The sequence below is a fragment of the Vigna umbellata genome, chromosome 4 (genome assembly GCF_029865625.1).
Source record: "Vigna umbellata cultivar VRB3 chromosome 4, Vumbellata_1.0, whole genome shotgun sequence".
Lineage (NCBI taxonomy): Eukaryota > Viridiplantae > Streptophyta > Magnoliopsida > Fabales > Fabaceae > Vigna > Vigna umbellata.
Genome location: NC_142168.1, coordinates 69,522,724 through 69,550,121, shown reverse-complemented (window position 1 = coordinate 69,550,121; position 27,398 = coordinate 69,522,724). Strand labels below are relative to the sequence as shown.

Sequence of the window (27,398 nt, the reverse complement as noted above, 5' to 3'; positions counted from 1 at the left end):
CATGTATATTGTGGAGTATTTAATTTGTTTTTTTACAGCATAGATTGATTTTCAATCTATTAAATCCTAGCTTACACTTGCTTTTACAAAGATGGGGATGATTTTACAAGTTCAATTTTTCTTATTTATATGTTTAATACAGTAGAATATGTTCCTTTGTCCTAAATGTGTTCTTCTAACTTTTTTTCCTTGGGCGGGTATGCATAAGATACTTTATATTCAATTTTTTTAAGATTGAGAACGAAGAATAAGTGTGTAATTAATGAAGGATTTATCATACTTATAGTCTCTTAATAAGCTTTTATCTTAATTGGTCCAAATTAAGTGTCCAAACAACTACCTTAATACATTATTAGTGTTTAAGTGGGTGATCATCATCTTAGTTGTAGATTATATTGATAGGGATAAGATGGTAATATCCTGCATTCTTATATCATCAAGGAATTATTAATATCTTAAATAAAGTTTTTCATACTTCAAAATTATTAATATACTAAGTGTAAGAAATTGAATATCTAAATATAAAATCGACATTTGAATATTGAGCTTGTAGAACTCAAGTAATCAAGATGAAGTGTGTTACGAGTAGCTAAACTTAATGGTAATTTCTTCTGATCAAGTGTATATACCCAAAAGAAGTGCATCACTTTCATTTACTGTTACAAATAATGTAGCATTAACTTGTACTGAATTTGATTACCCCCATGTAAATTTACATGTGTGCTGCAAGAAGATTCTGCTAAGGATTTCAATGTATCTACAAGTAACAAAAGATTGGTGATCACTACAAAATTATGGTTGTCAAATCATGTTGCAATGCCACAAAATTAAATGCTAGAAATTATGCCATGCAAGTGAGACATTGCAAGCGAGACAATCAAGTGAAAGGATACAAATACGAATTATACAGAAGGTTGTGCACTGCTAGACATAAAAGCATTGTTCGTAACCACTGTTTCATAGTTATACGAGGTATAAAGACATCATTTATCACTGGAGTGTATAATGACCATGTTCAACGACAAACCATGTCATACATTTCCATATAAATATATGCTTGAAAAGTGTATACAATTAAAGACAGTGATATTGGATTGTAGGGCTAAACCTTGGACCACAAAAATGAAAGAAAAAGTAAAAAATTTAACCTGCAATAATCTAATTACGAAATTTGGACATCCAAATAATCACGAAGGGGCAAGTATATACATCAAAACAATACCTTTCTTTCACTCTTTGCTTGTATCCAAAAATAAGGTCTATCCAGTGATGCAAATTTTCTGAGAAAGTCTGGATCACGAGCTTCCCAATGCTTACTGATGAACTCTCGAGGGCTACCTTTGGCCCATGGAGGTAGGGCAGCATCCCCAGCCTGAAGAAACACCATAATAATTAAATTTACTATTCAACTCACCAGCATATTTGGCTCTTAGAATTTAAAAATAGAAAATGGATACATTTTCAACATGATGGCCTTCTTGCCGGACTGTTTTCTCCACAAATTCAAGAGTTGATTGATTCTCCAAGAACTGGGGAGTGTATAAAATTATAGAATCAATTCCTTCACATAAGAGGTGTTTCCCTTCCCAGCAACACCGGGCCAAGAATTCCTCATGCTATTGAAAAAGACAATCGGTAAGTCAAACTAGGCACCCTAATACTGTTTATTCTCCATACTAAATGAGGGCAGGTGGAGAAGATAGAATAGATCAATTCCAGAACTAGAATAATTAGATCCATACTGAAAACTTTGGGACCTCCGGATCATCCCAGCTCGTATCTAATAAAGCATGGTCAAGTTTCTCAGTTTTTCATGATTTAATTCCTATAACATCTTAGTTCCAGATAAGTGTAAAAATTTGTTGTCTCCTTGGATGTTACAATTTGTTACGTACAGAGTACGTAAACTAGCCAAATACAACCTTTCACACTTTCACACGTAATAGAACAATAAACGAAATAACAATGGATGAATGGATCTCTTTTATTGATGGTAATATCTGAATAAACAAGGGTAAACAATAATTGGGAGCATAACCTCCTTCAATTACTTTGAGAGCATAACCTCCCTCACACGACAATAATGTCTGTTACAAAACTCAATAATCAAAAGCATCTCTTTAACCAATATCTCTCCGTATATTATTCTACATATATCCTTAATTATAAATATCTTATATTGAATATTTCCCTAAATATATATTTATTTACTCTAATTAACTTATACTATATTTATTTACTCTAATTAACTTATACTAAATATTCTCTCTGCTCATATACTTTCCAACCCTTATTATTATCCCTACCTTATATCGTAACATTACACCTCGCTGCAAAACAACCTTGTCCTCAAGGTTGGAAACGGGGAGCTTGATCTCATGGCTCCTCATCAATTCATGTCTGGAGGTTCGGGTGGTGGTAAAACCTTCTCTAATGTCTTCCATTCTTCGTCCAGCATTCTGGTTACCACTTCTCCTGAATCATAAGCCCTGAGGGAATGGTTTTCAATGTCTTTCAGTACTTAACGTCGCTCTCTTCCTTCTGCCAGTGTACCAAACACTGCCCCTGTTCTTTTTGTCGCCCCATCTCTTCACAGACTCCATTGTTCTCTCCAGGGTATTGATTCTTCCATCTGCCCTTCCTTCCAAAGCCTTCATTCTTCCTTCCAATACTAGACCGTTTGGTTCAGGTAGTTTTCTCACGTTCGGTTCTGGCTGTCTCCTCCCGTTCGGCTCGGTAAGTCCTCTTTCTGTAGGTTCCGTTCGTTCTTTCACGTTCGGATCCAGCAGTCTGCTATCGTTCGGTTCTGGCAGTTCGCTCACGTTCGGATCCGTTAGTCCACTATGGTTCGGTTCCAACAGTCCCTTCCTGTTTGGAGCTTGGACTTCATGGCGTATTCCACTCAACTCTGCCTTCAACCTCCTTAGGGACAACTCCATGTTCTTTAGTCTCTGCCCCATGCTCTCCAGTTTCCCTTCAACTGCCTTCAACCATTTTCTAAACTGATCTTCACCCTCAGGAGTCTGGCAGTGCACTGGTTAATAAAGCCTGTGAATTGTTTTTGGGTTGGACAAAACAAGATTTCCACTCTCATAATCAGCAAGGACTCATGGAAAGACTAGATAGACATTGGGGAAGATCACTGTATCCACGTCCTGAAAAGGTGTTTAGATGCATAAAGCACTGGATATTGCTTATTTCTTTCTCCCTTATGACACCTCTTAGAAAAGGATTTGATGTTATCTTGAAAGATGGGTACCCCGTTGCTTTCTTGTTTTAATGAGCCTTGTATCACAAAGAGTGGATATCAGATTCACCCAGACAGGATTTAAAATCTATACCGATGTTGCTTAGACAGAATATCATTCTTGTATGAGCAATAAATAATTTATAGACTGTACTTCTGTCAATTCCTGAATCATCTTGAGGGGAAGCAGAGGATAAACTCCTTTTAGGTTCACTAAGTAAACCAGCCACAAAAGAAGATCATCTTCCCCTATACAGACTAAGAATGATGGGAGGAAGCAGTATAAAATCGGCCAAATAGATTAGAGTTTTTGAGAACTAGCTGCCTACTTCCTCTTCAAATTGACAAGAGACTCTTTTCACCAGGAGCATCTTCTTCAACTCTACCATCTTTAATTGTCAATTACTTACATAAAATTACACCAACCATACCTGTCTCCAAGAATCAACCAAAAGCAACATATAGGAAGAGGAGGGGATCCATTTGCTTCTAAGATATCCACGTTTTAAGGGGAAGACGATGAACAAAGGAGGGATCACCCTGTTAACTATTTTTTTTCAAATCTAGATTGAATACAAAATTCCTTATACGAATCAAAACTTTGTTGCCATTTAGACATCTGTCTCTTCAATAGATTATATGCCTTTAAACCTAGAGGTTCGAGCTTCTTCGCAGGAGCATCAAATCTCAATTCAACAGGGGAAAGATCATCAAATATCTCTTGGCCAACAGATTCAGTCTGCTCAGTGGACTTCTTCTCTGGGATATGAGAAATGAATGTATCATAATTTGCGTCACTATAAACAGACTTTTCACGTACATGGTCGGCTGCAGACAAGTTGAATGAAACTGGACGGTATAACAAAAAAGACTTTGGTTTCGAATATCCAGCCCAGGTTTCGTCTCTATCCTCAGCAAGGGAGACTGCATGATCATCAAGGTGTGTAGGCCCATAAGCTGAGACAGCAATCTCGCCAGCCACCTGCATAACTTCTTTGTATTTGAGGCTAAGCTCTGTTTCTACTGAAATTTCACCTTCTTCCAAGTTTGAGCACCCATTGCGATATTTATTAAGCACAAGAAGAACAGGAAAAGGAATAACTGGACCCACAATGTCATTATTGCCGTGCGGTGATGATTTCCTTGAAAAGAATGGAGGCAATTGAGGAAGTTCGGGAACAGCTAAAGATTCCAATGCCACCCTATTGTGATCCAGGTTTCCAATAACTTTATGGCATTCAGCACGACTCAAAAACGCCAACTGCAACAGTTCCATAGGTAAGTCAGCCCACATTCTTCTCCAAGCAACCTCATGTAAGCTTGCTGGTAGCTTGACATCATTAAAAACAGAAGTAACTTCAGGACAGGATCTTAGTTGACCAAATCCACAAGCATTTAATTTCTCACACAATAACTCATGCACTTCTGCGCTAAAAGGTTCTCTGTCATGAGCATCCTTAAAGTTTCTTTTTAGTTTTCTAACCAGGAATCGAGTGAGTCCACCACTTGCATATGAGTCAAGGTAATCCAATTTTAGGTAGTTATAATTTTTTGGAAATTTGTAATCCTCATCACTCATGGGATACAATAAGTGTCTATTTAAACACAATACTTGATCAGGGCAATCTTCTAAGTTTCTGGTCGGAGCCCAAGAGGCATGATATCTCTGCAATTCAAACTTTCCCGATGAAGTAAGCCTTATCAGTGTAAAACCCCCATTTTCATCAGGTTCAGTGAGTAATGCAGCAAGTTTATTCCTTAAAATGCCAAATCCCAAAACTATCTCTTTCTTTTGCTGCCAATCAGTCCACTCAGGAAGTGCATCCTTCGAGAACTCTTTCCTTAAGAGACAACTTCCGCAGTGACACTCATGACCAGACAAATTAATCTCAAGTGGAAGCTCCCAAGCGCAAATGGCTGGGTTAATCGTTGAAGTAACAGACCCTTTGCGAAATGGTAATATAGACCCATAGCAGAAGATATTGAAATCACAATTCCAAACGGATCCCAACATAATACAAAACCCAGATTCAGAAGCCACCTTAAAATCATCCTCCTTCGAGTGGGACCTCAAATCTGACAACCTTAATACAGACATGAAGCTAGGCCCTTCAATCCCATGCACCCATTGCAAAATCGGCACCAAAGGCTTCCTCACATCACATAGAAGCAAAACACTAGTAGAAGCCACAGCAAAGTAAAAATTGTCCGGAGCAGCCCTTGACAACGCAAGAAACCGCTCATTCTCATCCGGAGCATACATTCGCAGTGTCTCGATATTCATCAAACAACTCACACTACACTCGTTCAGCCTCAAATCAACCAAGAAAACAGCATCCGAACGCGCAACAACCAAAATCCTGGGGTGCCAACTAAATTCACAACTCAGCCACACTTTACCCTCTGAAGAATCATTCCAGGGCACCTTCAACCTAGACCCCTTGAAACCAGCACCGGAGCCAAAACACTCCAAATCAAACAAAAACAAATGGCCACTCTCCAACAAAACCAAGCTCTCCTCCAATATATGAGGACTCCAACAAGCATGCGCCACAGGGCATGACTTAAACATTTTATCACCCAAACAGAGCACACTAGGTCTATCCAAAATTTGATTGTGCCTCACAGCGAACCAATGAACGGAATACAGAGTAGTAGCCAGAAAATACCCGATAACTCCATCAACCTCGTCATAATCAGTAACAGGGTTAACAGAAATGTTCAAGATACGGTGCGAGGAGCCAGTAGACGCATAAAAAATGTCGCCGTTAGTATCAAGCTGAGTATGGAAGCGAGAGTCCTCAAAGCGGAGCGTGAAAAATGCGAGCTTGTGGTCGTTGTCGCCGGTGGGAAATAAAATGAGGGCATAAGGGCGATGGGGGTAGGTGAGGAGGTGGAGGCGGTTGCAGAGGAAGGGGGAAGCGGCGTCGTTTTGTTGGGTGGAGAAGAGGGAGGCGATGGAAGAAGCGGTGGATGGGAGAATGGAAGGGTGGGAAGAGAAAAGGAATCGTGAAGGTAAGAGGTATGGAGTGTAGTGAAGAGAGGGTTGCAGAGAGGTGGAAGAGAAGATAAGGGAGAGCGAATTAGGGTTAGGGTTGAAGAGAAGAGGACCCAAAGGGAGAGAAGGGGAACCGGAGAGAAGAAGAGGAGCTACTGTAGAGGAACCCACAGGGAAGAATGATTTCCATTCTTCTGAGAGCTCCATTGCAATTGCACAATCCCTGTAACAGAATCATAAAAATAAGATTTTCAAAAAGAGTAAATTAATATTTTCGAAATTATTAATTCTAACTTGCATTAGGCTACATACAGAACCATTAAAAGTAAATTAATATTTTCAAAAAGAGTAAATTAATATTTTCGAAACATGTGTGTATTTTTTTATTTTAGCAACAATTTATTAAGTTATAAAAGTAAATAATTTGTATAACATTTTATAATTAAATAAGTTTTCATTAATAATTATTCAAATTTAAAAAAGTATATATTAAGAGAATAAAATAATTAAATTTAGATTAGTGATTATTTGAAGGTAAAAATAAAAACATGACTATTTTAATTTAAGATAATAGTTAAAAAAAATTTATACAACAAAAAAAGCTCCCCAATATACAATATAAATTACGTTAGCAAAAAATTGTAATATTCTAATTTTTTTTTTAACAACTACTAATAAAATAAGACGTTATAAAATTGATAAACAAAATAGATTTGTCTCCGCTTAGCTATAGTATTAATAACATTATCTAAAATAAAATAACCATAATAATAATTATATTTATAAGCACTAAACTTAATCACTAGACAATCAAGAAGACATATGCAACATCATCATCCTCTACCCACAATACTTTAACACTTATCCCTCATATGCTTCCACCAATAAAGTGATCATCATAAAAGAAACAAACAACACACCAAGAACAACAAAAGAGACAACAGGATAAGCTAGTGTTTAAAAGAAAACGTCATAAACAATTTAATACATCACATATTAGTTCAACATTAAAACATTCTATAACTTATATAAACATATAATCATTTGACCCTAGACTCAATTATCCGGATACAATGTTTTGACATAAACTTCAATAAAGGCTTGCACTCATAATAGTATTTATACTCTGCAGAGTTATAAAAAAAGATGATTCAACCTATTACTCACGAGGTTAATATTTCACTCATAAGACTCAAAAGTTTAGGTAAAGACCTCATGTCATTCTCTTTGTTACTACATTCATCTCTACATGAGTTGAATGATTGGTAAAATATCATGATACCTCATTTCATAAATTTGTCTCTCAAACATTCACAACAAGTGTCTCAAACACAGAACTTCTCATTGAGATTGTTCTCACATTACATATAATCCATACTCACAATCACATTTATATAATTCATAAAACATCAATAATTGTAAATTTAAATACACTTTAAATTAATCAGAAAAACATAGAAAAAATAAACAAGCTAGAAATAAAAGGCGTCTAGCACCAGTTATATAGTGAAATTACAAAAAAGTAATATAAATGATTAAGTTGACTAGAAAATAATGGGACATCTTATATGATAAGAAGAGAAAACTTTTAATAGAAAAACCTATTTTATAACCATTGATGATTTTACCAAACATCAATTCAAGGATATAGCAGAAAGAAAAAACATCCATAGAAAGAAAAGAAATCTACTTACAAGAGCTTTTCCCATATCCGTGTAGATTTGACAAAGACACTATACTTAAGAAAAAGTACTTCCATTTTGACATGTTAACTTTACACTTAATCTTACAGTTCTAGTTTATGATAAGAAATGAAAACAATATTCCAAAATTTATAGACAATATCACAGTACTATCCTGCAAATAAAAACAAGTAAAACATGTTGTATATCCAATGAGAAGAGTAATATGGACAGCCAATAGGAAACTTGAATTCCCAAGATAGTCTTGACATTTTAATAAGTTAGTCGAAATAAATCATCAAGATATTTATCCTTCCTAATATTTCATCATCCCACTTAGGTGCTAGAAAACAGGGCAGATAGCATGGCAAGTTCCTTTGGCTTGGGATTTTTAATTTTATTTGACAAGGACACACAGGTGAAGGGGGAGTGATCTAGATTAGGAATTATTGGCCAATTGGAGTAGTAATGATGATGACAAAAACAAATAAACACTTGGAAGTGGTTGCTTATTTTAAACTAAATAATATTGATATGACTACTATAGAAACAATATCTCTTCTATCAGTAAAAGCATTCAAAAACTTTACTGACCTTAATCAGAAGCTGATTTACTATGCTGTCGTGAACTCCAGTACCATCCCGAGTTGAACCCCTTGACTGCACATGACATGAAAAGAAACAGAGTGATTATAGTACCACACAAATCATCATATACAATACTCATGAACATGACTACTCAAGAAACTACATATAAAATGCATTGAGATTATTCTGAGATGTTTGCATTGAGAACAAGCCAGCCAGTTCCAGATCCAGATATATTCAAACTCCAAAAGATTTCCACACAAAATCAGCTGAATTATGGACTCTATTCTTGGCTTATCCTCAATAGAAAAGGTAAAAAAAGGTGAAGTTATTCAGAAAAGGCTCCCACGTGCTATACATCGCTTTCTAAACACAAAAGATTAGCTTTACTGCAAATTTCTATAACAGTTTCTTGTGTTTTTCAACTTTCTTCTCTTTTACTGCAAATTTTTTTCTGCTTTTTAAATTAAGTTTATCTTATGAAAACTGTTAACAAATAATTATTTTACTAAGGAAATATTATTTTTTTAGTTTGAAGCAAATACATCAAAAGCCTTGAAGTGGATGTAACTTCCAAGACATTATTCATAATCATTGTTAAAAGTTTGATGCTGTTGAGAATGTCTGAATTAGTATTCGAAGGGGCTTAGCTATTGAACTTAAACTATTAAAGAGGAACTGGATCTCATTACATTGTAAATTTGCTGAAGACTCAGAGATTATTTTGAACCCAAAATTCAAGATCTGCATGAATTCTAGAAAAACCATAAATTCATCTATGAATGGTTCAATGTGTTAAGTACCTGTTGGCACAGCGCCACTAATCTCTGGCTTATAAATATTGGTTATAATTGCTCCTGGATGAAGAGAATTTGCTGTAATATCTACCCTATTTTCCTGACCAATATGCAACGAGTAATATTAGATATAGCATAGACAATAATGAGGAAAAATCAAAAAGCTTTGCTTACAAACAGAAAAACATTAAAAAAAACAGAAAATAACAGTGAGCAAAGTAAACAATGGTATGTTAGGATCAAAAATGGTCTTTGATTATCAGACCAACATTTCTGGTTATCATTAGAGCACTGTGCACAAGACAAATACAGCAAAAATTAGATCCAAGTAGTTACATAAATAGTTTGTCAGCTCATGATAACATGCTAGAATTCCTTTGAGCACTAATGAACATAGTAAGATATAAGAACAAAGTTGGTGCAATGCAAATTTCATATATGCAAGCATCCTAACAGTGCAAAACAGCAAAATTGGAAACCAGAAAGTTCAATTTAGACTTGGTTCTGCATTGGAAATCTCACATTGAATAGAAATAGAATTAATTTATAATATCCTTAAAAATAATATAATTTTCTGTTCAAAGTAAACCAATAAAATATAGGATAAGAAAACAGAAAACATATATAAAAGAACAGTTTGATTGAAAAATAAAGCTATCAAAACATTTGTGAAAACCCAAAAATCAATATGAAAGTTCAGAATCTGTTCCTAAAAAGTTTAGAGAAATTAATTGAAGATAATAATGCCAAGCCAAACCTTAATGCCCATCAATAACATAATCAGCTACAAGATAGCATTATGGTAAAAACAATACTCCATATTAATCATTTTACAAAAAATATTTTATGTAATGTGGGGATACCACGGTCACTATAAGCTTCAAAAGTTTGCTTTCATTATCTGATACGACCAGAATAATCCACAACCTCTACTTAGCTACCCAATTTGATGTTTCATTTAGCATTCCCTTAACCAAATATAACAGTATCAACAGGAGAATTAATGCAAAACACTAATCTGTGCCTCTCTGTGTATAAATGAAGTGTGTATACACATTGCTATTAAGAAGACATCAAAGTTATTGGCAGAAGAAGTTGTTGCCTACCTCAGAGAGTAATTACGAAACAAAAACCCTTACTTCGAAAGGGGAACGAACACGCAGCTACACTTGCAGCATCAACCACATCTACCTCGGTTAGCTCCTACCTCCACGGGTCGAATCACTGCTTGACCGGAACAAAAACTGAGGAAACCGATTTCAATCGGTGAAAAATGAAGAAAAAGGTAAACAATCGGTCAAAAGGTGAGAAGATGAAGATACGAAGAAACCCTAGCAGTTGAGGGTGAAAGATGCTTACTGCTTGAACTGTGGCGAGAGCCTTTAATGATGGAGACGAGAGAAACCCTCTTGTGAGGGTACGCGAATGAGAAAATTTTTAAAGTGAGTGCAATGCAAGTGAACGGAAACGACAGTGAATGTTTCAGTGAACGGCGGATGATGGAGAGTGAAGAAGAGAGGAAGAGAGGAAGAATCATTCAAAATTAAAATATAATTATTTTATTTTAAAAATAACAGTTACTTAAAGAAAATAGAAAAAAATATATGTATACGAAAAGCAAATTTTCTACATATATAAATATAAAGTATAGATTTTGAAATTGTGATTTCAAACTTGATTTCTATTTTATTTTAAATTATGTGTGGAAACACGTTTTTCTCTCTCTTTTTTTCTTTTAAATATGATTTATGTTTTTTTAACTTTTTTTGTTTAATTTCATTTTTTAATGTGTTAGTTGATTTTTAAAAATGGTTTTAACCGGCATTGGAAATTAAATTTGTGTTTTTGGTTTTTTTAATTAACTTATAATAGTTATAACTGTAAATAAAGGTAGTATGTTTTATTCTTTTTTTTTTCAAGGTTTAATTATGTTTTGAATATGATAAATTTGAAAAATTTTAAATTGAGTTTCTATTAAACTTTTGTAACATATTGAATCTTTAAAATTTTAATTTTTTTAATTAAATCTTTCTAGATAAATATTCATAGTAATTATTTGATGTAAACCCTCTTGCTTGATCATATTATTTAGAAGTAGTCACATATTATTTAATTAAAAGATATTATGAAGATAAGATATCCATTAAAAATTTGTTATATTTAACAAGACAATTTAAAATTTAATTAAAATTATAGTTTATGAAATTATAAAATATAATATAAAAAACTAAAAATAGAAAATATTTAATTATAAAATATAAACAGTAATGTCAAATTTGTGTGTTTATTGTTCATGAATCTGTCTTTTATATACGAGAGTCAAGAGACTTTAACTTCACCACAACTCATACTCTATTATCACAAATTCACACAAGTCCTTTAAATTTTAATATCGCATTGTGGAGGATTGAAGCAAGATTGACATGATGAACGATCCAACAATCAAACTTGGAAGATTGCTCTTATTTGGCTAACTTTTGATCTAGTGTATGTGTTATTTGGGGGTCAAAACTCACAAGATCGTGTAATCTTGTCATCTTACTCGCGATCTTAACAACATTGTTCTCGGTAATACATTGATCAATTTCAAGTATTTTACCAATACAATACAAGTTACACATAATTATGCATACTACACAATTTCAAAACTCAAATCAACAATTCACACATATAGTTCCATGTAATTCATCATAATAGAGCATATAAATGATAATTCACAACTTAAAACATCAATATCACGTTTTAACAACATCAATTTATTAACTTAACATGAAAGTACTAATTTACCTCCTCTCACCTTTAAAAGATAACCCAACAATTCTAATAATCTAAAATTCTTCTAATTTCACATAACATTCTCTGTACATATAGAAATATCACAAGAACTATCAGCACATATGCAAAAAAATAAAAAATTAAAAAGACACATGCAACATAAATAAGAAATAAATCAAGAAAATGACTTAAATTAAACCTAAAAAATTAATCGATCCAAAGTAAAAAAACATGAGAATCAATCATACAATCTTGATTTTACAATCAGATATGAAAAAAGGAAAGTATACTTGAAAAGAGCCATAAAATTCTAAAAAAATATTTATAAAGATTGTATTTTAAAATAATAAAACATATATAACAAAACTATTTATATTTAATTATTTTAATATTAAAATTATCAAGTCTAACTTTTTTTAAATTATATCAATTTTAAAATATTATTTTCTATATCTTTATAATAATTATAACAATAATTAAGTTTTATTATAAAATGATATTATTGTATATGAAATCAAATGTTTACAGTTTATAGAATCCTATTAAATGATAATAAAAATTCACAATATTGTTATTATAGTTATTATCAATATTATATTTTATTAATATTGGTATTATTAATATTAATTATAATTATAATAATTGTTTTGGTCATGGAGCTGAGTCACCAAAGTCCTTCACAATTTTTCCTTTTTGCCGTCCAGTCTCGTTTCAAGCTCCGTTGCCTTGCTCTTCCGTCCGGGAGGGAACCTGTCAAAGATTATCCGATGCCAAACTCAGTATTCGAACCGTTCGGCAATTCATTAGAACAGTAATAAATGTTCACTAAATGCAACCTATCTCCACTTACCTTTCACCTATATTTATAGTTTTCGTCATAGGCTTGGAATTAGTGAAGAGTTAATCACGGTCCAATTTTAACCCAATGGCTCTAATCGTTGTTTACCTTAATCATGGTCTTAATGATTCAGAGAACCTACCGGCCAGTCTTAGTATATCCGTCCGGTTAGGTTGATTCAGCGTTGCCTTTTTTGGACCGTCCGGTCTGTATGTTACAATAATAATAATAATTATTATTATTATTATAATTTCAACTAAGCCAATGTACAAACAAGAAAAATCCTTTTATTAATGTTATAAGAAAATCCTCGAAACTGTTATGCATACAACCAGCACAAGGGCTACCTCTAATACTAGGACGAGTGCACGTGAAAACTACCACTGCACACCATTTTGCTTTCAAAAGATCATCGGTTAAATTTTCTCATCTTATCCAAAACTCTTCAAATTTTGACACAATGAACCGCAAGCAAACAATATAACAATATAAGATATCTAGATATTACATTAACTCAAAATTTTAAAATAAATAATTTGTAGGTCTTATATATTACTGATCTCATTTATTTTTATTCAATATTATACTCAAACACACTTGAATCCTAACCATAGTTAATATTTTTGAAAGTTTAAGCATTGTTATATGATTGATATCATAAATTGATCTCAATCCCAAGGCTTCCTTGTGGAGTATGTTCAGAAATATCTGTATGTTTTTTTCATATGCAAAAAATATAAGTGTACCGTACGGTCCCCTAGTACTATCGGGTCGAGTGACCAACCACCCAGGCCGACCACTCTCTAGGCCGATCACTCCATGACGACCACTCAGGGCGACCATCTAGACCAACCACATGGTTAGATTATAAACGATAATAACTCATTAAGCGCCTAATGTCCTTAATGTAGATTAAGGTGTAATTGGATCGTCATTAGGTCAGCGAAAGGTAAATGTCCATCACAACTAGTATAAATAAAGGTCTTAGGTATGACTTTACGATCACGATGCACAATATATGCATTACTTGTTGTGCCAATCGCTCGGTTACATTATTAACTTGAGCGTCAGAGTGCCTTTAACAGGTATCTGTCCACCCGGCTTGGACAAAGAGAAGGGAGAATGAGCAACATAACTTGGGGGATGGAGGACAACTAGGGAGTCCGTACGGTCTTCAAGACAACTTAAAGTGTTTTGAGCAAGGTCCGTCCGATCTTCAAGACAACCTGGAGTGTTTTGAGTAAGGGACTTCAACCCTATACCCGAAAGAATAAGTAATATCATAAGTCAGAATAGCATTTGTGGATATGCACTCAAATATGTAGATGGAATTTCTTCTTGTGTGAGACCATACTACATAATTACCTCAAATACATAATATCACTCAAATATATAATATCAGTGTTGGATCGAGATTAAGTCTTTCAGTATCAAGTGTCTTTATACTCTTAGTTTAGCTCACAACTTAGTTTTATAGATGTCTTTACAACGTTCGGTGTGTTCAGATATCACGTTCGGTGTGTTTAGATATCACATTCGGTGTGTTCAGATATGAGGTGAAGAAAATATTCTGACGTTCAAGTTAATATTTATCCAAATAATTTTGAAATAAATATGTAATGAAAGTGATTAACTATTTGAATATAAAACCTTATTTATAAACTTTTGTAATGAATTCTAATTAGAGTTAACGTAATTAGGATCTATATATCCATAACTTGTTTTAGAATTAACTTAATTAATGATCGACTGTTTTGTTGCTTGTCGTCCTACAGTGGTACAATCAGTATTATACTAGTGTTCAGTAACGTCAACACACTAAGGAAAACAAGTAGAAATATGATAACAACTCACTACTTAACATATATTACCATTCCATTATTTAGAAGAAAATATTTGTTGCTGGTTTACGTTTCCATAGGATATACATGAACTGAGAAACGATGAAACAAAATGGTCCTGCAGAAAGCCATAACATGAATAACTCAGACATCAACAGTGCAAATCAGTCCTTGCATTAGATGAAACCATTAAAATCTAAAATCTGTTAAATTAATCCTCACATAGTAAAAGCTCATTTCCTTCAACACATATCAAGCTAATTATTCTTAATAGGTAACCTAGATTTTGCTTTTTCGGCAATGTTCCAGCTCCATGCAGTCACTACTCGAGATTCCCATTTGTAGCTTCATCACATTTGCTGGTATCATTTCCAAGTACGATTACATAATATTGATTACATAATATTATTATAGTTTTGAAATATTGTTCGCTTTAGAATTAAAAATTTCATTATAATTTTATCTTTAAATATTTTAAAAATTTAAAGAAGAAAGAAATATTTAAATTTTTTATTAATTTTGAGTGTTAAATATTGGGTATATCCGAATAGCTTGTATTCCATCATAGTGGTAGTAATAAGTACATTAATGACTGCAATTTATTAATTACATGATGCTTGGAGTAAAGTGTGGACAAGTGAAATGAAAGCAAAATTAAATACATTTGAATGAACATTGAAATACATTAAATTTCTTCAGTTGTATAGTTAAAAGTAATGTTGAGAGGTAATTATGACAAACCTGTGACAAGTAGGAAAAATAGCTTGGTTTGATTTTAAATTCTGTGGCAGTTAGAATTTACTTCTGCATAAATAGTTGGAGATGTTATTATTCAGGACCATTCTCATATCAAAATCATAAATGTGCTTGGTTGAGGACCATTTTCATGTGTGATGCTCCAAGAACATGCAATAATTATTTTTCATTGTGTTTGGTAAGAATGAAATGAAAAAAAGTATTGCAGTGTAACTTTTTTTATTAAGATTTTTGGAGGGAAAAGAGGGATTGTGGCAAACCAAAATCCCACACAATCAGCCCATAATCAAGCCGCCAAACACTGGCCCCAAGCCATCAACCACCAGTTATTCAGATAACTTAACGAGGCTTTTACTTTAAAAGGTTTAAGTAATTGATTAATTAATTATATTGGATAATCATCTTTATTACATGATGATCTAATAGTTACTTAAATCTGCCATGGTGAATGATTATAACCAGTATCTGTTGTTGACTGATGTCATGCAACTACCTTTTCATAGTTTCCTTTTTTCTTTTCTGAATGATAGAAAAAACCCTGCAATAGCAGACCAAGGCTAATGTGTTCAAAGTACATAATTATTTCCTATAAATAATGAAAAAGAAGCTTCAAAATATATGGTTGAAAGTAAACTAGATTAATTTAAAATAAAAAAGTTGAGTATCTGTTGACCAAAATAAAATAATAAGTTTTCAAATTAATGTGTAAAGATCTTTGTATTCATTAATATTATAAGTGGATTTCTTTTACAGTCTTTCTATTGTTAAAAATAATGTAAAACCAATTAAAAAGTATATAAAAAAAATCACTGCTCACTTTAATTTGGATATGAAAACTCAATTTTCACTCACCAAACGGTTGTGACTTAAAATACGGAGCCGAAAACTAAGTACATCTGCATTTGCTTGACATATGCTTATGAATTGCACAGAAAAGATGAGATGATAAGTAGATTAAGATTTCATTATTTGTAGGATTGAGTATGGTTGTGAATATACATATTTATATTATTAGTAGTAGTAGTAGAATTACATATAAAAGGCGATTTGATGGTATTAGTTGGAAAAAAATGGAAAGAAGAGAGGAACGTGGAAAATGGAGGTGTCTCCATTAATAAGAATCAACGAAAATGTCAGGTGAAGTGTGATGATCATCATCATATACAGCTTTAGCATTAGGTGAGGGAAGAAAGGGTGGAGTGGTACACCTCAGCAACGCCCAATTAACGCCGTCAAAAAAAGAGTGTTGCTTGATCGCAGAAGCACCCATCAGGGACCCTAGCCGCTTGCCGGGGTCCTTAACCAGCAGCTGCGATATAAGGTCCTTCATGGCCCCTGAACACGCCGGTTCCTTCGGGAACTCAAGGGCTCGAGCCACGATGTTCGCCAGGGTCAGCTCGTGGTCCATGCCCTTGAACGGTGTCACGCCGTAAAACAGTTCGAACATAAATATCCCCAAAGTCCACCAGTCCACCGGACTACCGTGGCCCTCACCGGACACGATCTCCGGTGCCAAGTACTCGTGGGTCCCGACGAATGACATCGACCGAACGTTCATGGGCTCCGCCACGAACGCAGGCCCGCTACGGAGCTTCTGCTTCTTCTTTCGCTTGCGTTTTGGCTGGAAACACGACGCCGTCGGGACTATGCAGTTCGGGATTATGCACGAGGAGGGCGACGCCACGCGCGCGCCTTCCACGTGGCAATCGTTGCGCGTGGGAAGGGGGTTTTGGTCGGAGATGATCTGGGCCGTTGATGTGGAATCGTCGCATTTTAGTGAGAGATCGAAGTCGGTGAGCATGATGTGGCCGTCTGATCTTATCAAGACGTTTTCGGGCTTCAGGTCGCGGTAGATTATCCCCAACATGTGGAGATATTCAAGTGCCAACAACACTTCCGATGCATAGAACCTGTGATTAACACCATAATTATTGAACAAGGTTGGTTAAAATGACTAATCACAACTTTTGTTTGTTTGCAAGACAGGAAATGTGGCTTGGTTTTCAACTTGCCATGTGTTGTGCGACATTTTTGGGACAACATCGATAATCTCCATGCAAATGGAAGAAAATAAGAGAAGTCAACGACAGAACCATATGCATGTTTAAGAAAAAAAGTCTTAATGTTTCATGTGAGAGGGAGACGTGCACATAATGACAAGAGAACAAAAGCAGTTAGTAAAGTGACTCTTCATGCAAAGGAAACATTTTCTTGTAATTTCACCCACAATAAAAATCAGGGGTAGTTGAACATGTCTCTGAAAGTTTCAGCTTTGTTTCCATTGATCTATGCTGTGCTGTTTTCTAACACGTAAAAGCCTGCTCAATCAAAAGCAGAGAAGGAAGAACGAAGAAAATGAAAGAAACATTTTGACATGCATTGGAATCTTTTGAATCCTTGCCTAACAGACATCCTGTTACCATCATTTTTTTTTCTTTTTCTTTATCTCACCATATGGGAACATATGAGGGAACATTCAAAAAGCAAATTCCATTACATCACACAAAGATTAACAAACTAATTCATTGATTAATTAATTAATTAATTATTTAATTATACTCTGCATAGTATTTAATCAGGAAAATCCCATATCCCCTGGCCAAGGGGATTTATTTCCATAACAGGGACCACTGCAAGATTTTGCTCTCAATCAGTTCACTAATTTTAAGAAATAAAACGCAGAAATCCCGCAGAAATTATGAATCAAGTTTAAAATGTTTTATCTTATCCCCTAGATAGAGAAAAAAGCACGAAGATTCGTCAACAGGGGAAGATTCTCCCGTAAGAAAAAAGCTATGAACTTTTTCAGGTTAAAAAACTCTGCGTAGTCCCCACAAACCTGTAAAATTTACATTAAGAAAATAAAAGATGGAGTAAAATTTATCCACGACTTCGAAGGGTGATCATGCGCACCTTATGGGTACCACAAAGTTTATGACAAAAAATTTGAACTACCAGCGTGCTTTGTCGTTTTGACTTTGAAAGTAATTTTACATAGAATGCATAGGCAATCACACCATCACGTGCCGCCATTTTCAAATCACTTCTCCAAAACGTCGTCATCATCACATTCTTAATTTCCTAAACCTACTCTAATATTACTCTAAGTGTTCTTTGTTTAAAATTAATCCACACTTCTTAACAAAACAGTTTTTGTAATAACTGTTTGGTTTGGTTGGTTAAGTTGTAAAAGTGAGACTTTAATATTTTTAATAAATGAAAAAAACACTAGATTAAAAATTAAAATGCATAATCAATTCCCTAATTCCGTGTTAATTCCTTGTGTGTCGATTGGGAAAGAAAAATTCTAATTTCACCTGAAAGCTTCCTACCATTTTCAAATGTGGTGGCCTTTTAGGAAAAGCACGTAATTTTGCTTAATTGAAGGTGGAAACCCATAATAATACTTTAATTGTATTTAGAATTTAGAATTATAATTTATATTAAATAATATTATAACTATTAATTGATATGATTGGTGAATGAATATTTTAACCCGAGGATTCTTCCCTCCAGAACAAAAAACCAAAAAAATAAACAGAGATTGCAATGATTTCACTGGAAGGAAACGGCGGGCGCACCTGACGGCGGATTCGAGGAAGCGTTTGTTGGGGAACCGCTGGCGGAGGACGTGCAAGTCACCGCCGGGACAGAAGGGCGTTAGGAAGCAGAGCCATTTGGGCGCGTGGATGGACGCGTACAGCGTGGGCAAGAAAGGGTGGTCCAACATTTCGAGAATTTCCCTTTCTGTCTTCGCTCTGCCTTCCTTGTTCCTCCTCGCCAAGTCCTCCTTCTCCATCACCTTCGCCGCGAACACGGCGCCGCCACCTTCTTCTTTGGGCTCCGCCAAATAGACGGCGCTCATGTCGCCGGAGCCGAGGCGGCGCGTGAAGCGGAGGTGGGAGAGGGCGAGGGGCCTCGTGCGGTGGATGAAAGAGGCGCAGGGGTCGGAGGAGGGCGCGTGAGGCTTGGCGTTCGGGATTGGCGCGTGAAGGAAGTGGGAGGAGGTGGAGGGCGTGACGGTGGTTGTTTCTGAGCTGAAACTTGTGCTGCGTTTGGTAGTGGTGGTGGTGGAAGCGAAGCTGAGACTGTGAAGGTCGTCGGCTAGATCCTCTGCGTCCATGGTTTGTGTTTGGGAATAGAAATGAAGATGAGAATGGAAGAAGAAGACGAAGTTGAAGTGTACGTGAGTGTGCGTGTGTGAGAGAGAGAGAGAGGTTGTGATCAGAGAAAGAGGGTAATTGTCGGTTAGATCCTTTCCTTTTTTATTTTCCAGAGCCACACGCGGCTTTCTATCTCGAAAGGGTTGGGCCGAGAATCTGGGCTTGGCCCACCTTCAAACATTATAACAAAAATACCTAAATTTTGAAAAAAGTCAAAATAAATTTCTCAAATATCAAATTTTTTTTCTTTTTACTTCAGATATTATTATGACAGTGTATTCTCCTTGTAGAAATGTCTCCTTTAAAAGTTTAAATACGTTTCTAATTTTATTTTAAATCATTGATTTAGAATTTTGATTTAAAAAAATACTTTTATTTTTCATTTTCAAAAGAAAATCAAATTTTATTTGTTGGTTCATGTTATTGCGTAACATATGTTAATGATTTTTGTGTTTATTTAGCAGAAGTTTAGTCAGTAGTGTTTGTGGTATAATCTTAATATATGTTTTTTTAAATCCTAATCAGAAGTTGTTTATTCACCTCGAAATCAATTTAAAGAAATGAAAATGGTAATTTTAAATTTTAAAATTTTTACAAACAAAACAAAATGGAAATTAAATTTTGTTCATTTTTAGGAACTTAGCCATTTTAGAGTTGTAGACATAAAATAAAATAAAAATACATTCATTTTATGAAAATAAAACAGAAAATCTTAAAATAAAAATTAAAAAAGATAATCTCAGTACAAGGTAATTAAAAAAAGAAGTACCTTCCTATTCTCTAACATTTAGTCCATGTTTTCAGTAAACCTCTATACATGTTTATATAAAAGAATCATATATTAAAGTGAACTGTATATAATTTAAAATCCTATAATTTTAACTTAAGGATACGATAATAGTTCTTAACTAGAGTAAGAAGGAGAAGCAGTTAAGCAATTGCATAATATTAAGGTTTAATGTCTTAATAGGTCCCTATTTTTGTTCAGAATTTGAAATAGGTCCCTTTATTTGTTGGCGTCTCAATTGGGTCCTTATTTTTGTTAATTTGATGCAAATAAATCCTTTCCGTCAATTTCATCAAACGACGTTAATGAATGTGTGACGTGGCCTTACACGTGTCAATACTGTCCTCAGGCCACGTCACACATTCATTAACGCCGTTTGAATGAAATTGACGGAAAGGATTTATTTGCATCAAATTAACAAAAATAAGGACCCAATTGAGACGCCAAAAAATAAAGGGACCTATTTCAAATTCTGAACAAAAATAGGGACCTATTGAGACATTAAACCTAATATTAATTTACCGAGGAAGAAAAGAATGTTGTTTGTAATTAGCATAGAGGGTATATGGAGCAACAAAATAACAAATAAAACTACATGATTTAATTTGAGTTTCACTTACAACATTTAGGTGTCTTTTCTTTTTTGTAGGAATGATTTTGGGAAGAGTGAGTAGATGCATTTGAATATGAATTAATTATTATTTGAGACAAGTGAGAGTCAACTTAGAAATATTGTGAGAATTATGGTAGAATTTGTAAAAATTGAAAATTACCAAATACTCTTAGTTATTAAAGTAATATAAAATGATAATTGTTATTGTTATATTTAATTGTAAAAAGGTTTATAAAGAGAAAAAAAATTAAAATTAATTATTAAAATTAATTTTAGAAATGTAAAAAAAATGTAATTTAGTAAAATGAAATAATTTTTTATTTTAAAAATGTATATATATTATTCTTCAATACAATACAAGGTTCATAAATTATTTTGACATTCATAAAATTCTTTGCAATCTGCATGACTAATAACAAAGAAAACGAGATTGTATTGTCATCTAGTATATCGTTAGATAATATTCAAGCACTTGGGCTATGTATAACATCACACTCTTACCAAACTTTATAGTTAGCAAAATACATGTTATTTATATAGTCATCCAACAACACTGGAAAGTTGGAACTGAATAAGCCACGCGGAACCGAATACAACCACACACCATGGTGAACGAAAGGCTATAACCGAAGAGAGAGGGCGCCAAAGCCGAATACAAGTTGGTGTTCAATTCCTTCTATGTGCTGGAACCAAATACAAAAGCTCTGGATGAACCAAAATCACGCTTCTTCAACCCCTACTTTTCTTCTTCATGTTCTCCATCTTCAACACATGTTCCTGGCAGCAGCCACATATGTACGAAGGGCAAAAGTGACTTTCACTCTCAGTTCACTCCAAATCGCACCATATCAACGAGTGATAGAAAAAGCGTTCATCTAACAAATCCAGTCAATTATGTCTTTGCAAAACTCCTAAAGCGAACATAAAAAATCTCTTAAATCAGTTTTCGCTTTTCGTCTTGAACAATAGAATATGTTCAAGTGAATAAAGTGTTAAGAATCACGCAAAACATCTTATATGAAAGATAAATAAATATAAAAAAAATATTAAGTATAATTAAAAATAAAAATGTCAAAAAATGAGTTTAAATTTGATTTAAACACACAGATTTTGAGTGTTAAACCGTGTTAAGTTGTAAAAGGTTAATGTTTTTATTAATATGAGTCAAACTCAATTTAGTTCATTTAATTCATCAATTAAATAGAGTTTAGTGTTTGAAAGTAGACTAACCTTTAACTTATCTATCAACAATAACAATTTTATTATTTTAAATACTAGAATATGATTCAATAATATTTGAATTTATTTGTCAATTAAATTATTTATTTTTAAAAATTGAGTTTATTCAATCCATTCTAAATGTAATGTAATAATTATATAAGATAAATTTGAAAAATAAAACATGATTAAGTAATTTAAGTTACCAAATAAAAAAAATTCATTAAAAATAAGTTAAAATATTATTTTTAAATATTTTTTTAGTTAACCGGAGATGAATCAACCTATATATGAATTAGATTATTTCACTTTGACACTCTTAAATAAATCAACATATATAAACTATATTATTTCTCTTTGACACTCTTAACTAAAAAGTTTCACATTAAAAACAATGTCTTAATTTTTCTTTTATAAATTTATTCATGAGTAAGTTATTAGTATCAAGTTACATAACATGTATTTTTTTTTCTCACTTTGTTTCTCTCATTGTTATCATAAAATCTTTTCAATAAGTTTGTTAAAAAATCTCCAACATATATGCCATAAATTTATTTATGTTATCAAAAGTCCGATTATATTATAATATTACAGTATTATAATATTATAGCATACCGTATAATTGTCTAGTTAGTAACAGAACAGACAATCAACTAGTTAGTAACAGATTAGACAATCAACTATGAGTAAAGTGTTTGAACAAATCATCATCAAGTTCAAATGATGGTGAATCAGAACAATTAATCAAAAACAATTAATTCTAATGCAAAATAACTTAAAATAAAATATGCTTACTAACAATTAGACCGTTTATTAATAATTAAACTGTAATTAAGTCGTGATTGATTAAAAACCTATTTTAAAATCTATAGATATAAATATAAAATAAAAAGGTGTTATATTTAATTCACCATTAATATTTAAACGGTTAAACTTTTATATAATTTTAACATGTGTTTTGCATATACTTTCGAAATTGTTTTTGACAAACAACGACTTTGAACAAAAGACCATCTTTGAACTACTTTAGACTTCGATCTAATCTCTAAAAACATAATGTTATGAAAATGAAAAAAAATAAAGAACATTGATGTTGGATATTTCATACAACTGTAAAGGTTAGGTGAGCGTTAAAACATGAAGTAAATAAGCTCTGCATTGTCATTTACTGTTCTCACGTGCATGAAGAAGCACCAGTATCTTCAGATTTAGGGTTCATTTATATTTTGTCTTTATAAGAGTTTTAATGTTAGTAACACTTAATTTTAAACTTTTTTTTAACTCTTATTTTAAGTTTCACATCTCTAACATGCAAAAGTAACTGTATATGATAGTGAACACAATGGAAGAAAAAAACATGGCATTATTGCATTTTCATTCACAAAGCAAAATGTATATTTAATTCATTTTACTTTGTATATTATATAAATTTTATAAATAATATATATATATATATATATATATATATATATATATATATATATATATATATATATACCTGTATCATTTATTTATTATTGTGTTTTTATGTTGTTTATTTATTAATCATTTATAATGCATTTGTTATGGTTTGCTAACTTTATTTTTTTGAGTGTCTTTGGAGACACGTCACGCTATGACGATAAATAAATGAAATGCAGAAAAAACATCACAAATTACTATGAACATAAGTAGAAATCAAAGTTAAAGAGTACATGATCATATATGTAAAGGAATAAATTTTAAGAATGGATTAAAATGTACGTTTGAAAACTTATATTTTTAAAATGATAAAATATAATGACTTATGGGAACGAAGTATAAATTTAGAGTGCATGTTCATGCAAAAAATAAATTTAAGGATTAATTAAGACAAAAAAAATTGGTGTTTATTGTTAAAGAGGTTTTGTTTCCTAATTAAATTAGAATGACTAAGAAGGCTTAACATTTTTTTTTCCGGAATTTGAAATTAAGAATGTTTTCTTTTATGTTTAGTTTATATCTTCAAAATTAATATTATCATAAAACTATTGATAATGTTTTGTAGTTAGATTTTCTCAAAATTATATGAAAATTGGAGTTAAAAAAATTTCATTGCAAAAAAACATCGTATTATTTTATTACCAAATTTAATATGGTAAGTAATAAAATGTTTTTCGTCAAAATATTATGTTATATATATATCATAATTTTATATTTAGTGAAAAAAACATTTTATTAATGAGTTCCTAGTAATTTTTGTCTTTTTATTTGTTTTATTAATATTGTTTTCTAATTTTTCATTTTCATGATTCTTAAAAATAGTTTTATGATCCGTTTGAAAATAGATTGTATATTTGCTTTATTTATGTGACTTGTATACATTTACATTAGTAAAATATTAAATACAACACAACAAAATTTATAATTTAATTTTGATTCATAAATTTAGTTTGATAGATCTTAAATTCACAAACTCCTTTACAGTCTATATCATAAATGAATGGACAAAAAAAGTAAAACAAAGTGAAGAAAAAAGGTTGCTTAGGTGAAATAATATAATTAAAGTGAATCGAAAATAAAAATAAAAGAGATAAATCTTATTTGGTGTGAAAGAAAATAAAAGGTAATTTTTTATGCCATTTCCACAATAGCATTTTATGAGTTATGATATAACATCAATATAATTGTGAAGGTAATTTTTTGAAATAACCTTTCTTATTTTTAATCCTACAATATTACAAAAGTCTACTAAAATAATAAGAAACACTTATATTTCAATTGTGATTTTAGTGTTTCTTTGATTTTGACTTTAATTTTTATTATCAAGTGGGAGGGATTATTTCAAACGCTTTTCTGTTATTAAAGTGAATGATTTAAAAGGAATTTGAAATTAAAAGATTTCACTGAGTAAGATGATTTAATTTATATTTTTGTGTTTTTCAATATATTCTAACTATTATACATATTACTGATATTTTTTATTACTCAATAGAAAAAATATAATTGTTCTTGTGGTTCGTTGTTCCTTTCTTCTTCTAGCTTCTTTAAACTTTCATATGTATAAAATGAACCTTCTAATTAATTTTTGTATTGTCTTTTGGGTAAAAATACTTTCAACATATTTATCCAATAATAATATAAATACATTTCCTTTATAGTAATTTTCTTACCATTATTCCTTCATTCTTTCTATTATCAATATTAAAAGGCATTTTTTTTTCATACATTATTATTTAACCACTATCATTTTGGTTAATTTTATCCTCAAAATTATTTTTCACACTTTTTTTTCAAGTGTTTAACGTGTTAAATTTATAATAAAGTGATTATATGTTAAAATTAAGAATACTAAATCGACATTATTGGTTGAATCTTAGTAAAACAAATGTTATTTAAATTTTATTTTATTTTTTGTGTTAAATATATTTTTAATTTTAAAATTTGAATATAAAATTAAAACTCATTGTTTTAAACTTTAATATATTTTGATCTTTATATTTTAAAAAATAATAAATAAGTTATTTTAATTCAATAATACTAATCCTTTTGTATGCGTTAAATTGTGTTCTAAATTAGCATACTAACGTGATAAATTATAACCACAAATATTAATCTAAAATACAATTTACCACGTAAACAAAAATTAATATAATTGAATTAAAAGAATTATATTTATATACATAAATACTTTATTATAAATTTAATTTATAAATAATTTTTTTGAAAATGAAAAATATTGATGATAAAAGATGAAAAAACAAATTCAAATGTTAAAATTCACCGATCAATAAAATAATATTACACTAAAATTGCACTAAAGCTAAAAAATTTATTCTAAGAAAAAGTAGAACTAAATAGGCAAAGATATTGTAGGAAACAAATGTTCTACCACAATTAAGCATGTTTTTACATATTAAACATCTCAGATTGTTATAATAAGAAAATAGAAAAATAGCAAAATAGAAAAAAAAAATAGAAAATAGATGTAGTTAGTTAAACATATCAAAAAGTTAATATAATAAGAAAATAGAAAATAGCACACTATAAAAGAAATTAATGAAAAAATATATAATTTTTATTGGAAGTTTTTTCTTTCTTGGTCTCACAAAAAAACGTCCTAGGAGAGAAAAAAATTTGAAAACACTGTCATCAGCAAGAATGATGAATGTTATTAATTTACAGTTTTGCCACTCTTCCCAACTCCTCCATTCACCAAATCTCTTATGCATTGTTCCTTCTTTGCAAATCCCAAACTTCACTCTGAGAAACCCAACAACCCCATTTGCTATGTCTTTCAAAAATCGTTTATTTTTTCCAATTTGTGCGTCGTGGCCTCCTCAGCCTCCGTCACGGAGAACGAAACAAAGCCATTTTCCGTTCTCTTGGTGTGCCTAAGCAACATCTGCAGAAGCCCCGTTACGGAAGGAGTCTTCACTGACTTAGTCAACAAAAAGAACCTCAATTTGATGTTCAAAGGTGATTCTGCTGGCAACATCAATTACCACGAGGTGGGTTTGTGTTGTGTTTATAACAAACACCTAATGTCATTTCATCCAAAAAGATGATTTTTTGGACGAAAAATTGTGATGGGTTTATCTTTAGTTTAAAAGGAGTGAGCATAGTTTTTACATGGTATCTTAGAATATGAGTAAAGTTTAACTCAATCCCATCAAATTTGTTGGTGAGATGAGTGTTGTTTCACACTTGTGTATTTTCTTTGGCTTTGTTCCACTAAATGTGTGACTTGGATACACCAACTGTTAGGGATTCAGGTAGGAAATCTAACTCACTCACACGCTTACACTCACAGAAACAAACACCATATGGATGAATAATGGGTGTGTATTCACAAGAAAGAAACAAGAATACAGAATAGTCCAGGAGCTTAACCTCCTTCACCAGGTGCTATGACCGGTCAACAAGTCAACAAATGTCTAACTGCCTTACTGATATACAACAAAGAGGTCCTTATATAGGCCTCTTTCCCAAACCCGCTTAAGTCCTCTGTTTTCCCTTTCTTCTCTCATAGACCCTCCATTCTCTAACACCAACTGTGTTTAGTGTGTGGATAATATGTTAGATGACCCTACAACTGATATTGTCTATGCTTTGATATCATTTTAGCATTTGGGTT

The 27,398-nt window shown here is 32.2% G+C and overlaps 2 protein-coding genes across 4 annotated transcripts; both read right to left on the bottom strand.

The window, feature by feature from the left end:
• Positions 1 to 514: 514 nt before the first annotated feature.
• On the bottom strand, positions 515 to 10,841 carry LOC148201087 (uncharacterized). 3 transcript variants are annotated; one of them, XR_015786125.1, is made up of 6 exons: positions 10,672 to 10,841; positions 10,419 to 10,556; positions 9,319 to 9,412; positions 8,522 to 8,587; positions 1,223 to 1,372; positions 515 to 757 (listed from the first exon to the last, which is right to left on the bottom strand). XR_015786125.1 is itself a non-coding variant. In XM_088113817.1 (5 exons), the coding sequence occupies exon 5, from the start codon at positions 6,450 to 6,452 to the stop codon at positions 3,795 to 3,797; it is 2,658 nt and encodes an 885-aa protein (XP_087969943.1). In that variant the 5' UTR covers positions 6,453 to 6,468; positions 8,522 to 8,587; positions 9,319 to 9,412; positions 10,419 to 10,556; positions 10,672 to 10,841; the 3' UTR covers positions 1,961 to 3,794. The 3 variants fall into 3 exon arrangements, 1 of the variants encoding a protein (XP_087969943.1); XR_015786124.1 differs by lacking the exon at positions 515 to 757 and adding an exon at positions 1,458 to 1,616 and having other exon boundaries at positions 975 to 1,372; XM_088113817.1 differs by lacking the exons at positions 515 to 757; positions 1,223 to 1,372 and adding an exon at positions 1,961 to 6,468.
• Positions 10,842 to 16,612: 5,771 nt separating this feature from the next.
• LOC148201086 (protein kinase G11A-like) lies at positions 16,613 to 19,784 on the bottom strand. Its single transcript, XM_088114021.1, has 2 exons — positions 19,104 to 19,784; positions 16,613 to 17,432 (listed from the first exon to the last, which is right to left on the bottom strand). The coding sequence occupies exons 1-2, from the start codon at positions 19,643 to 19,645 to the stop codon at positions 16,634 to 16,636; spliced, it is 1,341 nt and encodes a 446-aa protein (XP_087970147.1). The 5' UTR covers positions 19,646 to 19,784; the 3' UTR covers positions 16,613 to 16,633.
• Between the last annotated feature and the right edge of the window lie 7,614 nt (positions 19,785 to 27,398).